This window comes from Leptosomus discolor, chromosome 7 (assembly GCF_034619465.1).
Source record: "Leptosomus discolor isolate bLepDis1 chromosome 7, bLepDis1.hap2, whole genome shotgun sequence".
Taxonomy (NCBI): Eukaryota; Metazoa; Chordata; class Aves; order Leptosomiformes; family Leptosomidae; genus Leptosomus; species Leptosomus discolor.
The window spans coordinates 35,620,370-35,640,622 of NC_141397.1; the positions used below are offsets into that span (position 1 = coordinate 35,620,370).

A 20,253-nucleotide genomic window follows, 5' to 3' on the forward strand; every position below is an offset into this window, starting at 1 on the left:
ACTTTGGGGCATGGTTTAGTGGGCATAGTGGTGTTGGGTTAACGGTTGGACTTGATGATCTCAGAGGTCTATTCCAACCTTATGATTCTATGATTTTTGCTGATGCTTAAGCCTAGATTTCTGGAAGGGCAAGATGAAATAAAAAACAAAAATAGATTTCATTCCATGACAACTTCCATGATTTTGCTACTGGCTCACGCAAAACCAAATCACAAACACCACCAACAATACACAAAATCTTTACTAAAGACGTAGATAACAGTAAATGCAGCCATTGAGTTTTTTCCCTTTCCATGTACATGAAAAGTCTGAGTTTGCTGCTCTTGGGCAACACAACAGTAATGTCTTTGCTGGGAAAAAAACCACTGACGTGAGATGGGAGTTTAGCCTGGACAGCAACAAGAAGACTGGGTCTAGCAGCAGCATCCCATTCAAACTCATAAGCAACACAGCAATATGGCATACAAACTCCATACGTAATTAAAGGAAGAACGCATTACAAACAAAGCACTGCTATATTTATGAGACTCAAAGGAAACAAAGACTAAATTCTCAAGAGGTAATTAGTCACATACAGATCAGGCAAAGCTGCCTGACTGAACCAAACTGTGTACTTTTTCAGTTATGTAAAGCTGTAACATTCTGAAGGTAGCTTCACTTCTCCTCAGCATCCAGAAATATCTATTCATACCTAAATCCAGCACTTTCATAGATTAGACTGCATTAAGTCATTACCTTCTCTCCTTCACTGTCTAATAAAACTGCATAGAAATAAGCACTCCAAATTGAGATCACTGACTGTCCAGATGCTGGGAGCAAAGCAAGCATTCCTTTGTGCTCAGAAGCAGAAAGGAGATTCTCCCCCTTCCCTCTTGGGTGAAAGTCAACCTGCTCATTCCATACATTGCTCCTAAAAGGCATACCAGCCACGTCCCAACGACAGAAACGGATCCCCAAGCATAACAGATCCAAACACCAATTCCGTTTTCTTGACAGGTATGATTTTCACTCGCTGACCAAATCTCTGCCCAGAACAACAAAACTTAAAATGACTGAGCCCATTTTGATGGACTATTCTTGGCATTGACCTGATGCTCAAGTGTTCAAAACATTTCACATAACGTACGCATGCCCCACTGAGGTACAGCAAGCATCACAGGTTTTGATTTGCTGGTAAGGTAACCTTTTCATGTATATAAAGAGCTACATTTGTGTCTATATAAACATTTACACATATACATACAAGTGCAAGCATATGTACACAAATACATACCTGCATATGTACACAAATATACACACTCTAAAACCACAGAAGTTTTGTTTGTAGTAAACATACAACTGCTTGCTAAAAACCAAAGGGCGGGGGGGGAGGAGATGGGATGGGGGGGGTGTAGAAAAAGGCTCTTTTCTTTTATATAACATAGAACATTGCTTAGGAATTAAGTGATTGGAAGAGAGTATACCTTGGATCACTAACCTGCAGCCAATTATCAATCTCTAGATGATAATTCCTACCAACAATTTTACTGCTAGTGTGGCAGAGTCACGAGAATAAACTTTGAGGTTGCATACAGATAGAGTTAAGTCAAAGTACTTTTAAACTAATTTGTCCTTCTTTTCTGGTCTCCTCTACTTTCCCACACCCTCCGTCCCTTCTCCAAAATGGAGGGAAAACATTTGGGGAAAAAAAAAAAGAAAAAAAAAACAAAAAAAAACCAAAAAAACCACGACACAACACGGGGCAGGGGGGGAAGTATCAGCAGCATTTGAAAGACAGACAGGTATCAAGAAAATGCCATGAACTGGGTATGAGGAAGCATGCAAGCACATGGGGAAAGAGTGCACAGAATAAGGGCTGTGCTACAGCAGCCACAACTATCCAAGCATCTGAATACAGAAGAGTTAGTGGAGGGAAGCACCACTGCCTTTCCAGGCACATCCTTTTACAATGCAATTCATATGTTTTCCTCCACTATACCTGCTAACATCACGAACAGTGAGAGACCCCTAACAAATTAACCACTCACAGATAAAAACCAATTTGTTTGGTATTTTGTCACTTTGAATTCCTCTTGCCACAGCTAATGCTACTACCTCACAGAACTATCCTGGCCTAGATGACTGTCTCCCCTCAGCCCAAGCATTCACAGTACTTCCAAAGATATTATCTCAACCATTAGATTGCCAGAGAGACCAAATCACGTTTCAGTGTGCCAGCTGTTTTTATGGAAACCCTTGAATAGCAGAGATACACAGTTTCAGAAAATTTCCGAGGCCAATAAAGCAGTATCATACCACAATTGTGCAACCCGTGCCTTTTCAGTGCAACAAACATGCAATAAAAAAACCATATGAACAACAGAGCTTACTCACAGCACACCAACTGTTAAGAAAAATACACATAACTTACAGTTAAAAGGTTCCAACAAGCAGCTTCTACTGAATGCTGGCATTCTTCAGGCCAAGCTTACAAGTGAAATAGCTCTTTTCAGGACTACAGCCCAAGTGTATTTGAATTTAAAAGTGTGCCTGAAACAGTCCGAAGGACTTAATCAATGTCACACTCGGCAAGGCTACTTCAGTTCTTCAACTGAACAGCTGAATGTCTGCATCCCACACATCAGCTCTCGTCAGATACCAGACTTTCCCAATTTGTGTTTAAGGACTCTGGCATCAGTTCCAAGAACTGTCCCAAGCTGGCTGGCAATGAAATGGAGGCCAAACCATATTTAGTCAATTTACTACACTTCAAAACATTTCCTAAACAATAGCTCTGAGAAACAACTCTTTTGGGGGGGGGGGGGGGGGGGGGGGGGCGGGGGCAGCGGGGAAGAGACATGTCTTTTCATCAAAATGAACATGTGTTAACTCCTCCAAGCTAACAATTTTGCTGCCAGGGCAAAGGCAGAAGGACAAGTGTAGTGAATCATATTTTTCAGACTTGAGCATCAAAATTTTTATGAAATGAAAGATCTACTTCCTACATTCATGCATGTAAGATGCTCTCTGAAAACCAGCAGAAATGTATTTGCAAAGAGAGTACTTCCATAAACTAACCACAGAATGATTTATGGTTTACCAGGACAAAGTTTTTCTCTGTGTGGTAAGGGCTACTCACCTTGTCACATTTTGGCATTTAATGGACATATGGTATGGCAATATATTCCATAGAAATATTCTGTCACACTGTACATGCAGTGAATATTAAAATACAACTAGTTTATAAGGACAACCTTGCATCTAACCACAGCTTTTGTCAAGCAATTCTCCACGGTGGGTTTTTGTGTGTTTGTTTTTAAACAACTCTATGTATGGCAAGGGTACAAACAATGTAATTCAGAAAAACTCCTGGGGCAGAAACTTGCGTATAAATAGAGAATCTAAGAGATGTAACTTAGTTTAATACATTATTAAAGCCCAAGAAAGATCACTTGCCCCAAAAGCATATACTATACAGCTCTTGATATTCATTTCTAACTTCCTGGTGACAAATAATAAATCAGGATACTGACCCACAGGCCTAGCTGCTTGAAAGACGCTTGCTTTCCCTCAGCATCTTCAACTCAGCTTCCCCAGAACAGACATATGCTTTCACAGGTATTTTTTGACAGTAATGGAAGATCCATAACAAAATGTAACCTGAACCAAGCATATAAAAAGATTTCTGTAATCAAGACTTAGTTTTCATAGTTCCAAATTTCAGTCTTGTCTCTTAATACCACAGAAAGATGGGTGTCAGAGTGGCACAGGAGTGGTCAAGCCCAGCCATTTTAGTAGCTAGGCTAGTGATACCACTGAGCAACAGCTCCCTCCTACAGGAAACATTGTGCACAACATCCCAGCCCATCAGCTCTGAAGAAAAGATGTTCTTCCTTTTTTCAGAAACCAAATCAACATGTTTTAATAAATGCAAGGCCACAACAGGATCTTCTCCAGGCAGAGCTTGGTACAAAGACATCCATGACCAAAATGTCCCAAATGGAGAGAACTGGGCAACTTGCTGGCCATTTATATTTTGACAAGAGTTTAACAACATTGTGACCAGATTATTACAAAAAACTCTCACCAACACACAGACACTTTTCTGCTGACCTACCAGCTCTGCAACAACTCAAGTTTAAGATCCAAAATGAAAGCAGTATGAAAAGCAGACACATGGAAATTATTAACTGCAGCATTAAAAACAGGATGGCATGCAGCTTTGTGTGGGGCAGAGATACCTTTGGGTGGCGGGTGGGGAAAGAGTCCTCTAGCTGAAAATATTGGGCTTTAGCTGGGAAAGTAAACACTTCTATTTTTAAGAAGTTATCAGTCACATGCCAAAGATGTCGCAAGTCTAACAGCCACACTACAGCAACAACATCTGCTGGTGCATTTCCTGTGCCTCAAACATTTTCCTAGATTTTCTTTTGTTCTTTTTTTATATTCAGCCAACCATCGTCTCTTCATCTGAATATTGCTCCCAGCACTTCATGACAGGGACTGCAGGCATTATTTTTGAAGATGAAGGCTGAAAGACAGTTATGGGAAATTTGTGCAAAGCCTCAGCATTTTTTACTTGGGGTGGCTGTACAGTCAAGAGCATTGTGAATGAGCTTTCCTGCAGATTAAATATTCCACTTGCTGACAATAGCAGTGGAAAATCTTTATTAAGAGAAAAATATTTTGGCACTACTGCTGCATTAGTATGTCTGTTCTTTTTTTTTTCCCCTCCTTTACTCCCACCTTCTTCCTGTCTTGTAAGAAGAATCTTGACCACCACGGGTTTTTTGGGGTCAATTTTCAGTTTGTGGGGGGTTTTTTTGGGTTCCCGCCCCCCATGGAATTTATAGTTAAATTTATCATTTTGCATCTTGAAGACTCCTGGGTGGGGTTTAGTTTTGTTTGGGTTTTTGTTTAATTTCCCATAGATGCTGTTACAAAGGTCGAATATTAGCACAGCAAAAAGAGTTTCACATTTTTAAAAATAAAGTACACACACAGCAAATTTTTCCTCTCTTTCTTTTTTTCTCCTGATCTCATCACACAGTGAAGTTTTTTCTCTACTACACTTGCAAGTCAGGTAGGAAATGACTAAACCTTAATCCAGTTTGGAAGCAAAGGTTATTTTTAGCTCTCCTCCCCCTAGCCGAACAGACAACCCCATGTTGCAACATTTCTTCCAGAAAACCATTTCAACCAGCTTATGGTTTAGTGTAGCCAGGAACCCACATGAAACTAAAAAAATGGCTGGACTAGCTCCAGGTTCTTCTCAGAGCTGCAGACAGTGCAAGAACTGTAAGATCTCGAAAGCTTGCACGCCTGTGATGGATCTTGAAAACATAACCTGCATAAATTACGCTAAGAGTAAGGATCAGAGAAAAATAAGAGATTGGCTTAAAAGGGGTGATCTTCAAAATAAGAAAGCCAATGTTGTTAAAAACTTATTTATTATGTGGATAAGACCTAATGGGCGTGGAAGCTTTGATTCACAGCTGTTAAACTCCTACAGAAAATGTAAGTGACAAAGACCATAACCAGACGAGAAAACTATAGGCTATGTATGCAAAGGAGGTAATCAACATGATCCTTCAAGTACTTACACAGTTGTAGGCATTTTTTCCGAGGGTATTTTTTTAAATCTTATTAATGACAATAGATGGGGACTCTGCTTACCTAATTACAGGGTTCAGATCCTGAATGTGTCTAAATGCAGTTATGTTTGTAGCCTGGCTTAGTTTCTTGAAGCTTTCTTCACGTACCAGAATAAACTTTCCCGCATTACTTACAACAGATTTTTTTTTCACCTCTCTATTTAAAATTTATCATTATTTCTGTCTCCCATGGTAGTTGCCACCACCCTTGTTTTGAGGCCAATTAGAAGTGAGGTTTTAGCCAAACGTATAAAGATTTACTTTGAGGTTCCTTTCCCCACACAGCATATCAAGGTCATCACACTCAAATTATACACTTTAATGATGATAGCATTTCATTGCAGATTTTGGGGTTAGAGCAGATAATTCTAACTTCCATTTATCCTTATGAATTTTAGGTTCTCTTCAAGTGGGCTAAGTTTATAAAAGTGCAGGTATACCAAATCACATAGCAGCCATTGGTTTTCCAGGAAAAAATGTGGGTAGGACCACATGGATCACATTTACTTTGCGCTTTTTTTTTCTTTTTCATTTATTAGCTGTAATGAACAGAAGCTGCCACTTTTTAGAAACCTTAGTTATTTGAACTTTAACTTTAAAATAAATTTTATAACCACAGATCAAATTCTGGCATGATTAAGTTGGTCATTATGAGGTAAACAACTAGGGAACTCATGTCTTCACTACAGACATCTTTCTGAAACATCCTCTATTATCTGTGACGTGCTTTGGCTGCTATGAACATTAAACATTCCACTGAAGGTTTTTTGCCTTGTGTATTCTTTATTTTTAAATTAGTAGGAACTTATCTTATAGATTTCTGCCAAAATTCTTCCCTGCTCCCCCAGTTCCCACTGGGATAACAACATGCCATCAAAAGATGTCAAGCGTACAGCTCCTCTCATCTCCAGGGAGGGCTGCGTTCCGTCAGGATGCTTATGTACCACTTGTGTAATACCTACTAATTACAGTGGCTTCTTCTGTATCTCTGTATGCTCCAGTAAGTCTTCATTCATCCTTCCCTTTCATGTCTTTGCTGTTGTTATGCACACAGCTTCCATGTTTTGCTATCTAAACTCTGCGCTGAAATACGAATGCGTAGCTTGTACAGCTGTGTTAATTAGAGTACATTTTACTAAGTCTGTGGAACTTGCTATTTACTGCATGCACCTTTCGTCTAGAGAAGATGGGCCGACCTTCCCAGGCTTCTGGTGTCACATACGGGCTGCAGTCCACGTTCCTCTTCCCAGCCTTCTCCTCCTCCCCAGAACAGTACACTGTGTCACTCATGTCCAGGTCAACATCCACTCATTTCTGAGGGGTTCCTAAAAAGACTTCTCTGCTGCCACTAGATCAATTCATGCAGTCTCCCTTAGACATCCTCCTAGACGCCTTTCATAAACAAGGCTGACAGTCAAATGAGGTTTTATAGCAAGGGCCTGGGTCCCTACCTAACCCAACCTTGCTCAGACGTTCCATAATCCCTCTTCCTTGGAGTTCACAGCAGCTACAAACCATTATCTGCTCTAGGGACAACAACAGACCACGCTCCTTGGTCCTACAGCCTGCATACCTTGGTTTACACAAAGTCGTCTGTCTGTCATCTCATCAAATGTTGGTTGTAAATGAAAACACACGGTGCTAGCAAAAAGAAAATCTAGGCCTCATTTTTCTCACAAGTCCATATACCTTTTAAATTTGGAGATAATTAGCAGTTAATTGATTAGGAAAATAGCAAGGGTTTATAATTTTTGTTTGTTTTCTGCTGCTTCTTGATGAGTCTGAGCCACACCTACAGAAGATCCTCATTTCAAATCTTAAAAGCATTAACTGAAGCAGTTATCTTAAAACCATTTTAAAACAGTCCCATGGAAGGCAACACAATTTTCTGGATCAGCACTCAAGGAAACATCTAAGTGTACATACAAACTTCAAGCAGAAAGCAAGAATGATTTGATGAAAAACCCCTTTAACTTGGTGGCAGCCTTTTCATTCTCTCAAAGATCTCCTGTATTACAGTATTAATATCATTATATGGGTATGCCTATTGCCAAAATTTACCATAAGATGGTTATATTCTAGTTATGTTGAAATTACAGTAAATACATATATATCACATATAAGATTGATAGATGGGTGTATTAGGAGATCTACCCATTTAAGTGCCTAGTAATACAGGATTTTACTCCACAAGGATCACTCCATGGAAACCAGGGTGACATAAACACCCTCCACCCCACAAATACACACTACATGCTTCACCATTTAGAGTCAACTGCAATGCCACTGGCCCAAGCAGGATACAAATTCTTTTGGCATTTCTAGCTATCTAGTTTCTCTGCCAGAACTGTAACCACAGACATGCTTTGCACATTATTAAGATACTAGTATGTTATTACTGAACCTAGCACTTACTGAGAGGACAAGCATATAAAACTGCCTGCTATCATACAAGATTAAATATGCATATATTTACACAAACAAGCCTTAAGAACAGTTTGCCAGTTCCAAATGAGTCTCAACATAAAAATGTATTTTGTCTTCCCAGAAGCAATGAACATTTGATTAAATTCAGAAAACTCTTTGCATCAGGTAACTCCAACTGACTCAAAAGGAGATTTTAAGCGTATCGCCAGCTGTGACCACAAGCACAATCACAAGCATGCAGGTGAATTTCAGAGGAAAATATCAAACATCTTTAAGACAAAAACCAGCTCCAATTGTCTTCAAATGCTGATCTATGATCTGTAAGTGGCTGGAAGTTCTTGATTAAACACATATATTCTAATTTGATGAGAAAATGTACTTTCTACTACCCCTTAATGTTACACACTCAAGGAAACACTCCGGGACTTACTTACTGTAAGCCAATCAACACTTGTATGAGACCGTATGTTAACATGACTTACAAAACAGAAGTTATTATACAGATTAATTTTAAATAAAGAAGGTGAATTGTATTCTTCATCACACTCAGCTTGCACACAATACCATGGTAAGCACTTCTCTGCTCATGGTATAGCTAACAGTACATGCCAATGTAATTTAACACCTCTCTGGTGCTTATACATGGTGGAAAATACCAGGAAGAAAGCAAAACTCACATACATTCAAACCACCATAGAAAAAAGCCTTCAGGAGAAATAAAAAAAAAAAAAAAATCAGCAACCAAAAATCTACAAGCACTCCTACTGCGATCACTCCAACACGCATTCCCAAAGCAAACACCCTCATGGCTAGGTAAGATTAACAAAAAGATAGCCAGTTCATTCAACCTATCATTAATTGCTTTAAGTTCAAAATCTAGTTCATGGAATGCTTTGTATTGTATGTAAAGCCTCACTAGCAGCATCTCAACATGTTATCTGGAGGGGAGGGCAGTTTCATCAACAGAAATGTGTGAAGTGTTTCAATTCTTTCTACTTATTTCACCCATCAATGCTCTAAGAGCTAGGAAATAATGCTGCCTTATTTTAAACTACTTGAGTTTCCCAAATCTGGTCTCCAGTTTTAAAACTGCCAGAAAAGTACTTTTCTGGAGACTGGGAAGATTCAGAGTACCTAAAAAGCTCTCTGTTCCATGCTAACAGTCACCTGAGCACAACACAGCAAAGATGGATGATAATTTTAAAAAGCAAAGTAAAACAAAGTAAAATAGAAATAAAAAAGAAATTTATATTTTACTGTAATGGGTCTGCGTGGCAAGGTTTTGGTAGCAGGGTGGGTTACAGGGGTGGCTTCTGTACGAAGCTGCTAGAAGTTTCCCCTATGTCAGATGCAGCCAATGCCAGCCGGCTTTAAGACTGACCCGCCGCTGGCCAAGGCCGAGCCAATCAGCAACAGCGTTTTTCGCCTCTGTGATAACGTATTTAAGAGAGTGAAAAAGTTGTTGCGCAGCAGTAATTGCAGCGAGTGAGAGTGAGAATATGTGAGAGAAACATCCTGCAGACACCAAGGTCAGCACAGAAGGAGGGGGAGGAGATGCTCCAGGCGCCGGAGCAGCGACTCCCCTGCAGCCTGTGGTGAAGACCATGGTGAGGCAGGCTGTCCCCCTGCAGCCCATGGGCGGTGGAGCAGATGACTGCCTACACCCCGTGGAGGGCCCCCACGCCGGAGTAGTTGGATACCTGAAGGAAGCTGTGACCCTGTGGGAAGCCTGCACCGGAGCAGGCTCATGGCAGGACCTGTGGCCCGTGGAGAGAGAGAAGCCCACGCTGGAGCAGGTTTGCTGCTAGAGACCCCATGAGGGGGGCTCACGCTGGAGCAGTCGGTTCCTGAAGGACTGCACACCATGAAGGAGACCCACGCTGGAGCAGTTCATGAAGGAAGAAGTCATGGAGGACTTTCTCCCGTGAGGGGGACCCCACATTGGAGCAGGGGAAACGTGTGAGGAATCCTCCCCCTGAGGAGGAAGAAACAGCAGAAAACAACAGTGTGATGAACTGACCCCAACCCCCATTCCCTGTTTCCCCCCTGTGCCACTGCTGGGGAGGAGGGAGAGAAATTGGAATCAAAGTTAAGCCTGGGAAAGAAGGGAGGGGTGGGGGGAAGGTGTTTTAAGATTTGGGTTTATTTCTCATTACTCCTCTCTGAGTTAATTGGTAATAAATTACATTTCCTTTAGTCGAGTCTGGTTTGCCCGTGACGGTAAACGTTGAGTGATCTCAATGTCCTTATCTCAACCCTGCAAGTCTGTTATTTTTTTTCTTCTCCCCTGTCCAGTTAAGGAGAGGGAGTGATAGAGCGGCTTTGGTGGGCACCTGGCATTTTGGCCAGGGTCAACCCACCACATTTACATATATAAAATATAAAAGAAATATAATAAAAGAGAAATTCACATGGAAAATACATAGAAATTACATTATTATGACAGCTTGTTTAAAAATAAAGTAAAATACCAAATATTCAATACCTAGGATAAGTAGCTTAAAAAAAAAAAAAAAAAAAAAACACAAAAGGCTTTTGTAACACTGTAGGCCTTTGCACATATAAATGTGCATGATTAGAATGTGTATCCGCTTAGCCCTGAATTAAACTGAGCTACACTGCAGGGAAGACCAAACCAGAGCTCAAAAGCATTAGAGTTTGAGGTAGTGCTGAAGAGACATGAGGAGTCCTGTGGTCCTCTGTGTACTGCAGAATGTGCAGATACTGCAGGAAAAAAAAAAAAAAAAATCAATCAACAGCTGTTTGTCCTTTCTTCATATTGAGAAGCTGCATCAAAGACACAGCCCAGGTACAAACATACTCACCAGGCAGGGAGACAGCCAGGAGCTTCCCCTTCTTCAAATCTGCCTTTCCTTTCCACCACTGCTTTTGTAGAACTTGTAAAAATCAATTCACTCTAACCAAGTATGCTTCACCAAGGTGGACCAAAGCGTACAAGGACAAAGGGACATCACCATTCAACCGTGCCTTTCAGTCAATCATTCATTTTTCATAGAAAGCTTTTAAGCACTGCATGCAGACCTGGCTACCAGCAAAGGACACATTTTGCAAGACAGGGCTGAACAACACAACCCCAAAATAACTGCGACACACTAATGAAAATTTATCTAACCAACACAACACTCAGTTATGGCCTTTTTTTCTTTCAACAAGTAGATGATTCATTGCTAGATAAACAGCAAATACTACATAGTGACCAATTTGAAGCCCTTCCCCTCCCCTCATTTCTCTTGACACGTAACTTTCCTTTAACCGATAAGATATTATAGTCTGGAAGGAGCCTGCAGTCTGTACAAAGAGCTATTATTTTCTGAGGAGAAACTGTTAAAAAGCAAGATTTTCTCATTAATACACAAAGGAACTTTATTTCTTCTTAACTAAAGGCTTTTCTTCTCCCTCCCTTCCCCCCAATGCCAACTTGCTCACTTTCATTCAGCAACATGACAGAGAATTTACCAGAAGCAGCAGCAGCACCAGGATTTGGCTCTGAAACAGCTGGTTTATTTTTCTTCATATTAACAGAGTTTCACAGTACTAGGGTACATTTCAAGCACTGCAGTGCTGGCAAGTGAACAGACAACTTATAGTTCTGTCTTTTCCAAAACTCTGCTTCATAAAGCCCACGCTGTAAGTTAAAATACAAATGGTTTCTTAGTGAAGCGAAACTACATGGAGTTATAACTTCACTCGGTGCAACTCCTGCTGCTCCCATCCCACAGGTAAGTATCAAGCAAAGAACAGTGGTGGGTCTGCCTGGTGCTCACATCACCAAAAGGGACTATGGGATACTATCAAGGGTCTCCTTCTGAAAACTGCACCCAGAAACCTAGAGAAAATTATCTCAGTCAGACCTAGATATGGGGACGGATGTATCATAGCCATGAAAGTACTGGTTGGGGAGTGTGTTGGAGGGATCCCAAGTGGAGTCCTTGTAGAATTTTAGTTCCTCACTTTCTTTGTTTTTCCTGAAAGCTTTTTTCCTTGATGGGTTGAATACATGTGAATTTTGCTTTCTTCCTGTTATTTTGCACCATGTATAAACACTAGCTAAAGAGGCGTTAAGTTACAGTGGCATGTACTGTTAGTTTCTGTATTTGAACCAAATCTATTACACATTGGGGCAAAAGGAAAACTTGCTCAGACTCATCCTAACCTCTGACCTGTTTACAAGACATATGGTAAAGCTCTTAGCACCTTTGGTAGGTAAGCACACTGACACAGATTTCGCAAATTTGAGACTTCCAGCTCTGGGCTGTGAGAACTCAAATCCAGAGCAAACTGGCAAGGATTTTTTTCTATTACCACCCCCAAGGCCTTTCTGTTCAAAACACTGATTCTTCTCTCCTGGTAAAGTGCTTTTACACTGAACCTGACCTAGAGGGTCTTCAGGCAGCTCCTTCACTACACAGGCTGTCTTCCAACAATACCACTTCTGCTAAGTTGGAAACAACTAAATCCTAAGAACTTTGGAACCAACCTCCAGAAGAACAGTCAGAAGAAATATGTCAAAGAAATACATATACAATACATTACCACTCCCAGGATGGTAACTGTTATGCTGAACAACTGAGCTGTTTTCCATTTAGCTGTTCATCTGCAAAGTCTGGACCTTAGCTCGGGAAATGACCACATTCCTTCTGCATCCAAATCTCTCACTTCTCTCTCAAACTCTCAGAGGGATCCTAAGGTGTCTGAAGGTGTCTGAAGAATAAGGTGGGAGAAAGAGATCCACCTAGAACTGGGAAGTGGTGCAAACATCTCTAAGTGAAAACAGCTTCAGAGAAGAGACAGTAGCATTCCCTTGCTAGGAGGTAAAACCACGCATGCGGTAAGTAAAGAGACTGTTTTATTAATGCAAAATAACAGGAGTTGAACATTAACCAGGCTAAACCAGTACAGGGAATCGAAACCCCTATCCCTGGACAACCTGAGAAAGGATCTATTGAGCTTCCCTAGGATTTAATTCCACCACAGGTATCCCACGGAGAAAAGACAAGTATGCTTAGTTCTACACAGCGAGGGAGAAGAGTGAGGGAAAACAGCAGTAAGGAGCAGGCAGCAATGCCAGCAGCAGATGAGTCTCTGCAGCCTGTGCATCCAGAAGGATGATCTCTTTATTGTTTCTGTGAGTGATTAGAGTGAAGGACTAAGGATTAGACAGAGCATAACACAACTGGAAAAACTCAAGTCAATAAATAGATGGCTGCTCTTGTGAATTTTTGCAAATTAATGCAGAGAAAACCTTCATGCCTCAGTGAGTTAGGGTCACACACTTCCTCATTTGGAGACTGAATTCCAGAGGCATCTGTCACCCACTGTGCACACATCACTCACATGCTCCTCAGAGAGCTCCACAGGCATTGCCTTATTCTGGAACCTGCCTGAATAGCACAATAATACAAACACATCATTATACAAGTCCAATTACCTACTACAGCACCCCACACACTGACAAAAGCAGGGAACATTATTGTACAAAGCAAGGAAATAAACTGAGGTAACGTTTGTACTTAGTCCAGGGGGAATTTCAGAAACACGGATTCCTAGAAACTTTAACACTGATATAAAATTAATTTCCTTTACACAGCAAGAAAGTAAATAGCACATCATATGTTTCTCACCTTTGCAGGAAATGCCTTGGCTATCAATTACTTGTTTGCAGATTCCACAAATTTTGGATTTCTTGAAAGACTTTGTTTTGAAGGTATGAGACCTTGAAGCTGTTTCTTGAGGCTGGAAGCAAGCGGAATAACATCAGATCTTCCCTCAGCTTTTGATTCATACTCTTAAGTGAAATATAGATAATTTTAAATTAAATATAACAGTAGTGTGTTAGTGGTATAATAGTAGTACGTCAAAGCACTCTCGCTCGCTCTGTCATCCTCACTCCTACTCAGTAACATGAGCCTTCCACTCTCAAGCATGGGAAGCAACAGTGTGAGGACACAGACACTGCAAAACATTTTATATCATAACTTCAGAATTCACACTATGACTTATCTTTAAAAATGAAATACAGAATAATCTCTATGATAGAAACCAACAACCTTCTGACCTAAGGTCTTATCTACATTAAAACTTGCATTGGTTCAGCGTAAACTGCTAAAAATAATGTAAGTAATGCTCTATCACAGTAACCAATTTAACTCATCTGGTGCAAGAGACAGCTTGGGTTTTTCATTTAATAAATGAAAAGCGTCCATGCAAGCTGATTTTGGCACAGATTACCAACTTTATAATCACTTTTGCTTCTTTCCTGCAAATGTTTAAAGTAACATTATTTCCACAATGTGTCACAGTAACTGAAATAATCAAGTTAAAGCATAACACCATAATGATATTTCTAATCGTGGACAGAACTGCAAAAGTCAGTACCATATATGTGATGGGTATTATATGGCTTCTATAACTCAGGAAACATTTCGGTAACACATCAGAGTGGGCTACCAAAAGCCTATGACACAGTCTTTATCTCCTCCAGAAGGGCATAATAACCTTCATTTCCATTGGCAGACTTTTTGGAAATACCAGTTACCTATTCAAAACCAAAAATATATTTTGTCAGACCAAGAAAATCCCAAAATGATTCTTCATGTTTCTCATTTTCATTTCACATTTGCACCTTACTGTCCTTAAATTCAGTACTGCAAACGGGCTTGCATTCCACACCTCAAGACCTGCATTGAGCTTTAGCAGCACAAGTGTCCAGAGGCAGAAAGCTGTCCCTCTGCACATGGCCAGGCCAGGCCACTGCAGCACAAGGCTGCCACCCATGCGCGCGATGAGAAAGTTTCCCAGCATGGAGCAACACACAAGCCTACGGCAATAAGATAACATGGCATTTCTTTGTGGCTTTGAGCAATTCAACATGTGGCTCCAGGCAAAATGTTTACTGTCTCCAAAAAAAAGTCTACCACACAGCTGCTCAGTAGGCACAAAAACAGCCATAAAAATCGATGTCACCTTCAAGCACTTCCTCCACATGGGCCTACCCACAACTCCAGAGGAGCCTCAAGGAACACAAATGGCAGTGACTGGGTGCTCGGAGGCCATGCTCACCACCGGGGACCCACAGTCAGAGCCTGATCTTAAGAACAGCTTGAGGAAATATTGTTGGTCTCACCCACAGTGTAAAGCCAAGGCAATTAACATACTCCCATAAACACCAGAGTAGAAATTACGTAGGGTGAAGGAATAAAACTCAGGCTGGTCTCTCAGAAAAATCTCTCCACCAGTGAAGCTTACTAATCAGCAGAAATTAGCGAGAGAAACAGTAAAAGAGCCCACATGCTCAAAAGGCTGAAGCAGGGGATGAAAACATTTGGGAAATAAATTTGAATTGTAATAACAATCCTTCATTAGACACTTTAATCACTCACTGCAGAAGCTGGAAGCTGTAGTCACAAATTCCCCTGTATCCCCTACTGCATAACATCCCCATTTGCATCATGTTATCTCAGGTTAAATCAAAATACATTTTCAGAATTATGACTCAAATTCAAAATAAACCATAAAGAAAAAAACAGCTGAACTCCAGCATTATGTAGGAACATACTTGATGGCAAACAGATCCAATTTACTATTTCCAAAAAATCTGACATGATTGGGTTTTTCGTGTTTGAAATATGGGAGATGTTTTTGATGAGACAGAGGTCTAGGAGGAAGGAAAAGCGTCATTACATTCTGGTAACTTCACTAATCTTATGTGACGAGGTTCTGCGCCATAATGGTTTCAGGCATTGTGTCCAAAGACCCGAGTCCCTCATGTCCACAGCCTCTTCTATGTAAAAAAAAAACAGCAAGGCACTCATCTCCACTGGCTGCTGCAGCTTCTCTGCTTTGTAGTTATACACACAAACAGAATTCTCATTTTAGATTTTGTCCACTCTTCTTCCCTGCAGAGTTCTACTTCTGGGTAAAGTTTACAGGACACATCTGCAGCTCTCTCTGAAAAGGACAGTTCTGTAGAGCTTGCAGTTTTGAAGAAATTCATTGATAAACTTCATAGAAAGTATATTATGTATCTAGGCCTGCTTCTCCTTATTTCCTACCTCCCAAACATTCTTTGCAAGCTTTGACGCTTGCACTGTTACGAAGCAAGAAAACTGTCGTGAGAACTCACTGTTTAGATACTGGAGTTTAGTGTAAGTAGGTCTTGACATTAACTGATCAACCAGTCAATCTGTCCATTACATTTGTAAACATCATTTTCCTCTGTAGCATCTTGGAAAGATTCTGCAATGCACCCTTTGCATGTGGATTTAAAAATACATGCATTTTTTGTTGCTTGTTGCTCATTTTAAGTACATTCCACTATGGGCTCCCCAAGCAATTCAGCTAAACAGTTCATTTAGGAGATTCAGTATTCACAGTTGTGGGCAAGAACCTGGCATGATCTACTGTGAATACTGCAAAACCTAGAGGAGCCTAGACCAAGGTTTCTCTGTTGTCACCTGGTACAGCTTTTGTGCATCTCCACTAAGGAAGGTGCCAAGGAAAAAGAAAGGGGAGGGGGAAAAAAAGAGAAAGGAAGAAAAAAAAGGAAAGCAACCATGGCAGGCAGCAAGCAATGCTACTTTCATGAGGCTCAAGACTGGAATCTAAACTGCATGTAACTGTTAGGAGCAAAAAATTGAAAGAAAACAGCGCAGAACCACAGGTTACAGACTGAGTTTTTTCCCAAGGAAGAGGCTGTAATTATGTCTGGTCTCAACTGCTAATATTATGAAACTCTCTTTTGTTTACCACACAAGGAAATATTTTTGGTCATGCTCTGCTCTCTATGGCATACGGAAATCTAATGAAGCTGAAAGTTTATCCCAGCCTTGCATCAGTGTAACACAGCAGACTGTGTAAAGATTTACATGGGCATCCGCAGCTATGATAAATTTCAAATATTCCTCATCACCAAGCATTTTCATTATGTAGCAACATGCTGATGATCATCAGATAAAAAATCCACAGCAACTCTGTCAAAGACTTTTGAGACACATAGCGTTTTGAGAAGAGAAAAGCAGTTTACACAAAAATACTCTCCAGGTTTCAATTAAGCCAATACAGACTAAAGCACTCAAGATACACCGCTTGGTTTTTGGCAATCCTGATACAGCAGTTCCTCCTTGGCAGAGACTTAACGCTGGTTCATTACACCTACGGAAGAGGCATTCACAATATTATTTCCAACTACCATACTACAACACAACCAAGAATTCTTTAACGAAGAATGGAACCAATCAACGTTTCTTTATTTCAACTCCACGTTTCCAACATGTAAACTGCAATTGTGATAATAGGTCATTCTTTAAGAAGATAGTTACTGGGCTTAGATCTTTTATCAAAGAATCAAGCAAAAAGTGTAAAATCAAACCTGTTTAATCTTCAAGAAAAGTGTATAACAATATTCACGTACATACATGCACAATTAAAAAAAAAATAAAAATCAAACTTAGCTGATTATTCATTACTTCGGAATTGGTTCCCTCCAAAGTCATCCAGGTAGTCACTACACTATACTTAGGAGGAAATACAAGTCTCAGCAAAAATAATTAGACTTTTTAAATAAAATCATTAATTCCAGATGTTATTCTATATGGAGAAAAAAAAAGTCAAAAACTGTTTCTACATTATTTCTCTGTCTCCAGAACTTGTAATGATCCATGTCACATATTCCAGCCAAGAGAAAAATTATAAACATACACGCAAAGCCCCATGAACTTCCCCTGTGTCAGTCTCTACTCCTGCTGAATTTTACATGACCCATAAAAACCCTCTTAGCACAGCAGCAAAACCATAGAAAGCAAAAAATATGTTTCCTTCACTTCCCATCCATGCTCATGCAAACATGAGCCCTTTTCCTTGTCCTCTCTCTCATTAACTTACCAGCCAATACTGCAATTTCCTGGGACTCCCTTTGTGCATTCTTCTACTCTCCAAGGTAGCTTTAAATCCACTGGGTGATATAATGCTTATGACTATTATTTTAATTACATGGAGGTATGGGGTAGCAGGGTACTCGCAGAATGGGTATTTCACCACCTTTTATGGGTTAGGGAAATGCTCATAGAGGGAATGTCCAAAAGAAAGTTCAAATAAGGGATGATTGAAAGCAGCCTTCTCAAAAAGGCTGAGCCCCGGCTAAAAAGCGTTTGCAAAACTAAGCCATGGATCTATTTCTATAGAAATTGAATTATTGCTCCAAAAATAAATCACATGACTAAGGAAAAACAGCACAGTTAGCCAAGGTGAATGCCAGACAACTCAACCCCTTTCAGCCCTTTCTGTTAAGATTACCCAGCATTAGTTCTGTCACCTCCCTACTTCCTTTTCTCCCGTCTCTTACACGAAGTCTGCACAGCAAAAGTGCCACAATTTCTGCAGTTATTTAGAGCATCCATGGAGAAATGAAAGAATAAAATCCTATCAGGTTACCCTGTAACTACCATTCCTGAAGCGAATACTGATGAGACAGGACTGCCCAGAATACAACAGGTGGTATTACTGATAATACAAAATAGTTTAGAGCTTTTCTCTTCCCTCCTTGTAGTAAATGGCATTTTTAGTTTTCCTGCTCCTGAACCAGTGTTCCACATTTGCTGCAGGTTTCATTTCCAGAAAAATATTTAAGAGTGCCTACCATGCATACAGGCCAAGCAACAGGTTATTACCCACCTACCTTCTAACATGGCTTTTAGAATAGCAGGGCTGACCACAACTTTTTGATAACCGTAGAACTGATTAAGTCAAAAGTCTCATTCACACAAGGACAAGATGAATACACAATGAAAAATTTTCCAGAAATACCAAACACCCTAACACATGAGATTCTCTACAGCTCTTCCATAGGAGAATAATTTCTTGGAAAACATACTACTGCTTCAAAAGTAGCACAGTATTTTAGTCAAATGACGTTGACTGAACATACAAACAGTGTATGACCTGAACAACAGTGGTGGAATATGGGCACAGGCTGCCCAGAGAGGTTGTAGAAGACCCATCCCTGGAAACATTCAAGACCAGGTTGGATGGAGCTCCAAGCAATCTGAACCAGCTAAAGATGTCCCTGCTTGCTGCAGGGGGTTGGATCAGATAACCTCTAAAGGTCCCTTCCGACCCAAACTATTCTATGATTCCATATCACAGACATTTAAGGACACACACAACTACCACCAGTGAATATATAAATTTTATAGAGTCCATGCTACACAACAAGAATACAGGACCGTGGACAAAAAAAAATGAAAAGCACCAAAGGATTTTTACACAGGCTGAAATAAGGCATTTCAGGCTGTTTCACTCAAATTCAGAGGTTATTTCTAATGTGACAGACATAGCACATATATACATACTCAGACACATACACACAACAAAATGTACCCAAATAGCTGGTTATACAACTATCACTACCATTTACTACTACCAACTAACTTCAGAAGGATTGCAAAGACAAGTGAGTATTTGTTAAACACCCCATTTACACACCATTCATACAAGGCATTTCACAGAAGGACAGACAAGCAGGCCATGCTAGAGAAGAGAGATTTGACTTAGGAACATACAGCCTGGCAATATCCCTCCCAGTGGAGTCTGCTCCTGGCTTGTGACTCAAGTGAAGGCACATGGAGATGTTGGTGAGGAAAAAAAAGTCTCATTGAACCAGCTGACTAATGTTCATGCAGAGAGGAAAAAAGTTCTGTGATTTTGTAGTACAAAATTGCCTTGCTGCCCAAGAATAAGAGGCCAAACAATAATAAAAAATGACAGAAAAAAAGAGTGCTGTCTTCCTCCCTTATTTTAAATATTTGGTGCTATAATTTTAAGCAGGAGAAGCCTTTGTAGTTTCTCAGGCAAAAGAAATCAGGGGTCTTCATTGTTTTAATAAGAAACTCAGACTACGTAACAGGATTTCAGAGCTATATACTTTTCAAAAACAAAACTGGAAAGGACGTTTCTGTTCAAATGACCTTATAGGACCTTTGTAGATTTTAAAAAAAGAGGTCAGAGATGTGTGAAGTACCAACATTCAAGGTTTACTCAGTGCACCAACAGCGAACTGTAGAAAATATGGCTCAAAACATAAGGCATGCCTTACTGGGTCAGCACAACGAACGTCTCACCCACCCAAGCACTTCATCGCTGTGTCAAAGGGAGACACTATTCAAACAGAGCAAGCCAG

The 20,253-nt window shown here is 40.3% G+C and overlaps 1 protein-coding gene across 1 annotated transcript in view; it reads right to left on the reverse strand.

The window, feature by feature from the left end:
- The window catches only part of TNS3 (tensin 3), a 233,099-nt gene that overhangs the window by 155,076 nt on the left and 57,770 nt on the right, over positions 1 to 20,253 (reverse strand). Inside the window, exon 2 of the mRNA XM_086467647.1 lies at positions 13,703 to 13,814. Within this exon, the coding sequence (XP_086323773.1) occupies positions 13,703 to 13,814 (112 nt within the window). The remainder of the gene's footprint in view (positions 1 to 13,702; positions 13,815 to 20,253) is intronic.